We start from the raw sequence: 5,867 nt of genomic DNA, 5'->3' as shown, positions 1-5,867 counted from the left end.
CTTACCATTATAAAGATAGTTTTGTGTCTAGCCAATTGACTATCGCAATGTATGTAAATTGTCGACATTGATTTTGACGATCTTGGAATATCTTCTATTGACTATGAATGATTTAGTTTATGGAACATAACTAAAAAAGTGATTGATTCATTACTAAAAATATGACATATTACAATATTTTCTGTATGATATTTAATTTTAAATATCACTATAAATAATTTTTAATGGTTAATTTTAAATATCACTATAAATATTTTTTAATGGTATAAAAAATTATTTAAATATAAAAACATCATTATATATATATATATATATATATAACATTCTTAATAATAATTATTTAAGCCCATCTTTTTGTTTTTCCCCTACTGTAACCTAACGCTAAGCCATCCTCACGCGCCGCGCCGATTCTTTCTTCCTCTCGCCATCACCGCTCTCTCACCCACGCTCACGCGCCGCTCCTCTCCCTTTCTCCTCCCTAATCTGCTCTCTCCGTCGCCGCTCCTCTCACCCACGCTCAACGCAGACCTGTGCCGCCGGCGATCCCCATCGCGCGTCTCCACCACAATTCCTCCACAACACTTCCTCCATCGTGATTCTGCCTTTGTCCTCCCTAACCCACTCTCGCCTTCGCCGCTCCTCTCACCCACACTCACGCATCACTGTATCGCCGCACGCCTCCATCGCGCGTCTCCACCACAATTCCTCCACAGCACTACCTCCACCGTGATTCCTTAGGCTTAAGGTAAGCTTTTGAATCCTTAAATTAACCTTATTACCTTGTTACCTCAGCTTGTTTGTGTTCGATTTTTTGTACTGTCAATTTGTCTTAGGGTAATCTGTCTTTAAAGGTCTTTCTCTTTAATTTTTTTGTACAGCAGCAAGCAAGTAGGAGTTCAAAGGTAACCCATCATAGCTTCTTCTCTCGCATCAGACAAGATTTCATCATCTTCTTCATCCATTCAGTCCATCTTCCATTCTTCCAATAGATCGGCCCACATTCGAACTCCATCATAGCTATCCAAAGCAAGCTTGGTTCATTTTGTATGATGTGTGATTTGATTATCTACTTCTTTGATGTATTCATTGATTGCTTGTGTTCATGTTTTAATGCTGGTTTGAATTCATTGTTGGTTAAATTGTAATTGACTTTAATTCCCCATGTTTTAGATTTTATGTATCTAGTTCGATTTAGATGATGCTTGCAAGGTGTTCAATTAAATGTTATTATTATTAAGATATTTCTTGCTGCCTTTAATTTAATTCAATTATATATTTTTCTCCTTATCATCCTTAAATTAACCAAGTTGCATCCTTAAATAACCAAGTCATTCTCCTTATTATTTTTGAGAACCTTAAAACCTCCTCAATCACAGGAACAATAGAGGCAAAAAAGACTAAAGGAAGCATACGGTGGAAGTTTTGGTCTAAGAAACTTGAAGCTTTAAAGGTCTTTCCTTGTTACCTTTTGTTTTTTTACACTGTTGATTTTTCTTAGATGAGATAAATTATGATATACCATATATTGTTGTATCCTCTTGAGTCCTTATGTTGTAAAGATTTCTCTATATCTTGAGTTCTCTTCCTTGTGAAATTTTATTTGTCAATTGGAAATCTTGTTAATATTAGTTGAGATCTTAGCTTATGATATTTCATTCTTGATTTGTAGAGACTTATCCAGTGTCTCTTTAAATTTCATGTAAACTGTATTTGTGGCCTACAGTTCTTATTATACTTAAATTTCACTGTGGCATAGTTCTTTATTTATGGGTGTTAAATTTAGAATACATGCATTTTAATATTTAACAACCTTTCAGGTAAGATTTGTTTAATTTCTATTTTATTATATGTTCCACACATTTTGAAAACTTTTGCTATATTTTGCACTTTCAGGTAGATTGGAAGTTTTGTCTCAATCAAAAGTTTATTTTATTTAATAAAAATTATAGCAAAGGGAGTGCTCCTCGGAATGGATCCAAAAAAATATAGTAGGGAGACAAAAACTAGGACCAAATTGGTGTGAAGTATAAGTACTAGTTGTCTTAGAACCCGAAAATATTTAATTAGATCTTATGATTTTTTACAAAGGTTTGAGGATACACTTGGAGAAATAATAGCTTGGCATTATCATCTAGTATGATTTTAATCTTTTAGTGAAATATTATTCATTTTTTATATTTATCATGTTATTAAAATTTTAAATAAATATGAAATGTGTTTGCAGTTGACAATAAGCGAAGATTTGTATTAGTCCATATGGAATGATACTTTATATGTTTCTCATTTGGTATGTTATTCAATCTTTTAAATTATGTTTATTAGGTTTATATTTTCATTGTTTAATTTACTTATACAAATTTATGGATTGTATTTGTAGGTGATAGGTACTTGGATTTTGTATATGATGGTTGAAGATGTTTGATAGTAAATTAGTTGAGATTTATTTTATAAGACTTTGTTAGTTTTAAAACTCAATGTTTTGTTAGTATTTAGTTAGCATTGGATTCAATACTTTTACATTAGTATTATATTTATACTTTTGTGATGATGAGATGAATTATGATGATGTGGTGAATGAATTATATATTTTTGTTGTAAAACGTTTCTATTTTTATAGTGGGGAATTGTAATGATAATTAAATTGTGATAATGTGTAATTTTTCTATTATTTGATGAATGTATTATATTGTGAATAAATATTAGTAGCAATATTTAATATCTTTATAAAATATTATAAATAACATTTAATAATGTCATAATAGATTAGTTAAGATGACTATATAAAAATTTAAAATATTTATAATTGTCAATTTAAATTAATTTTGGTGACATTTATATAATCGACCCCACCTAGTGGGATAAAACTTGGTTGTTGTTGTTGTTGTATAGTTGATTTGCTTTTGATTGTCACCATGTTATAACACCCACCCACATTGACTGTAATACCATTTGGGTGTTCTAACACCCACACATTAGCACCAATGTGGGTGCTCTTATAGTATAAGGATGATGATCCTTATCCATTACTAATGTAGAAATTTAAATTTTCACTGCAGTTATCCTACACTTGTCTGACTAATGGGTCAGATTGCTTTAAAGTTCAAGCTGACGTGTAGTCTAACTGACCAGCCAACTATTTCGATGAATGTACTAGTGACCCCAATTATGATCAGGTCCATGTCTGGTTTGGTTTAATAACTATGGACTGAAAGCTATTTGGCTATAAAGTATTTGGCATAACATGCTCCTGGCTGAAGTGTTTGGATGCTGATTCTAAAGTTTGCATCATGAACTACACTTGTGTCTTAATTATAATGTCTCACTTTCTATGAATGGCATCATGTTGATTGTGTTAATTAAATGGCATATTTTCCAAATGCAGTGGCTATTTAGGTCTGGACCTTTTCAAATGTTTTGCTGATAGATCTTGTAATCCTATCTTGTCTGCCCTTCCCATTTCATGATGCAGCTCAGTTGTGATGCATTTGATTTTTGTAAGAAAAATTGGCACACTTCTTCATGGTAACCCTTATGATACGTTGATAACCACAGGCACTTTGTTGTAATTTCCTTTTTGTGTACTTAGAATATAATAGTATGATTGTTTATTTTGCTTCTTTTGTCTGGTTAAAGGCTACTTGATTTATTGCTTTCTGCTGAGCTTTCCTTGAGTAATTATCATCTTTGACATGATACTGGTTATGATTTAGTTTAGATACACCGGATCTTGAATGCCAGACTTAGCATTCCTTCATATTGACTGTACTTATGCATCTTCTTTTTCTGTTTTACATGTCTTTTTACATCTATTGTTTACTTGATTTTTTACATTTGCTTCATATTTATATTGTTTTTCATATTTGCATCATACTGTTTGATTTCTAATTAAATTGTTCCTTTTGCAGTTAAAATGAGCTTAATTTCCCAAAGCGTGCTTCTGAATGAAAGGAAGGGCAATAAACTTGATAGAGAGGTAGCTGATGCGGTTGTGGATGATGAAGTTCAGGAAGTTGATTTGATTGAGGAAATTAAGTTGAAAAAATCAAAGAAGAGAAGTGTTAAGACTGATGATTTTTCTCAGAAAAAGAAGAAAAAATCAAAGAAGAGTAGTATAGATATGGATGTTTCACTTAATGAAATGGCACAAGAAATTGAACAAGAGAAAATGAAAAGGCGGCAGAGTAAGAATGCCTCAAAGGAGAAGGCACAAAAAGATGCAGAAGAGAAGATGAAGAGTCTTGAGAGTTCTTTGTTTGGTGTCATTTATAATCCTTTGGAGTTTGGGAAGGAATTCAATGCTGATGGCAAGAAGCAGGTCAAAGCAGATGCCCCATTGTTTTTCATGGATAAGTCCACCAGCAATGAGATGGTTGTGTATGAAGAGGAACTACATGCTATGGCTGCAGAAGACACCAACAAAGAAGAGAGAAAACCTGCATGGATAGATGAGGAGGAGGAAAGGACAGAGGTCAATATAATTCGTATGAATAGGTTGAGGAAGCTTAGGAAGGAGGCTAATGAGCAAGTTATTTCTGGTACAGATTACATTTCTCGGTTGAGGGCTCAACATGCTAAGCTAAACCCAGGAACAGAGTGGGCAAATGTTGATGGTAAGAATGCTCATGAAAGTGATTTTGATGAAGACTCTTATGATGAAAGTGGTGTCACTATTGCCCATGGCTACGAGGATGCTGAAGCTAACGATTTTCTTCGTAGCAATGATGATCTTGTCATAAAGAGCAATACTAAACTCTTACCTGGATTACTGGAATACTCGAGGATGGTAAATGCTAATGCCGAGGTGCCCTCTAATGGTCCAATCAATTCAGTTCAGTTTCACAGAAATGGTCAATTACTTCTGACTGCTGGACTTGATAGGCGGATAAGATTTTTCCAAGTGGATGGAAAGCGCAATCCTCAAATACAAAGTATCTTTATTGAGGATTGCCCTGTTCATAAGGCATCCTTTTTACCCAATGGTTCTGAGGTTATACTTTCAGGCAGGAGGAAATTCTTTTACAGCATTGATTTGGTTAAAGCAGCTGCGAGTAAGATAGGTCCCTTGACTGGGAGAGAAGAGAAAAGCTTGGAGGCTTTTGAGGTTTCTCCTGATTCGAACACCATTGCATTCATTGGAAATGAAGGTTACATCCTTTTGGTTTCATCCCGAACAAAGGAGTTAATTGGGACTTTGAAGATGAATGGAAGTGCTCGATGTCTGGCTTTTGCTGACGGTGGGCAGCAGCTATTGAGCGGTGGAGGTGATGGACATGTCTATCACTGGGATCTCAGAACTAGGAGGTGCATTCACAAGGGCACTGACGATGGTAGCATAGGTGGGTCAGCCCTCTGTGCTTCACAAGATAGTTCTATGTTTGCTTCAGGTTCAGCCAGTGGTATTGTTAATGTTTACAAGAGAGAGGAGTTTCTTGGGGGAAAGCAAAAGCCATTGAAGACTATTGAAAATTTAACAACAATGGTTGATCATATGAAGTTCAACCATGACAGTCAGATTTTGGCTATGATCTCGAGAGTGAGTAAGAATGGTCTAAAGCTGGTGCATATCCCATCGTACAATGTATTCTCAAACTATCCTCCTACGAGATCTAGCATCCAGTATCCTCGCTGTCTTGATTTCAGCCCTGGAGGTGGATTTATGACAGTAGGAAATGCTGCTGGAAAGGTTTTTCTCTACAAGTTGCACCATTACCAAAATGCATGACGTGCATTAAGAAAATTTACAGCTTTTGGTTGCCTGTGCTTTTGATCTAGTTTTCTCTCTGAACCTTATAAAATATCATCTGAGCTCTTTAATGATTATGTAACCAAATTTGTTTGGAATTTTGTTGACAGCCATATTTTATCAA

General features: G+C 34.5%; 1 protein-coding gene across 10 annotated transcripts; it reads left to right on the top strand.

Moving 5' to 3' along the window:
• The first annotated feature begins 358 nt into the window (after positions 1–358).
• LOC122001331 (U3 small nucleolar RNA-associated protein 18 homolog) lies at positions 359–5,867 on the top strand. Of its 10 annotated transcripts, none has more exons than XM_042556030.1 (5): positions 359–745; positions 882–902; positions 1,377–1,450; positions 2,225–2,287; positions 3,906–5,867. In XM_042556030.1, exon 5 carries the CDS (start codon positions 3,911–3,913, stop codon positions 5,720–5,722), a length of 1,812 nt encoding a protein of 603 aa, XP_042411964.1. In that variant the 5' UTR covers positions 359–745; positions 882–902; positions 1,377–1,450; positions 2,225–2,287; positions 3,906–3,910; the 3' UTR covers positions 5,723–5,867. The 10 variants fall into 10 exon arrangements, with proteins under 10 accessions (XP_042411964.1, XP_042411962.1, XP_042411963.1 ...); XM_042556028.1 differs by having other exon boundaries at positions 882–1,044; XM_042556029.1 differs by having other exon boundaries at positions 879–902.

This window comes from Zingiber officinale, chromosome 7A, assembly GCF_018446385.1.
Source record: "Zingiber officinale cultivar Zhangliang chromosome 7A, Zo_v1.1, whole genome shotgun sequence".
Lineage (NCBI taxonomy): Eukaryota > Viridiplantae > Streptophyta > Magnoliopsida > Zingiberales > Zingiberaceae > Zingiber > Zingiber officinale.
This window is presented reverse-complemented; position numbering and strand designations above follow the sequence as displayed.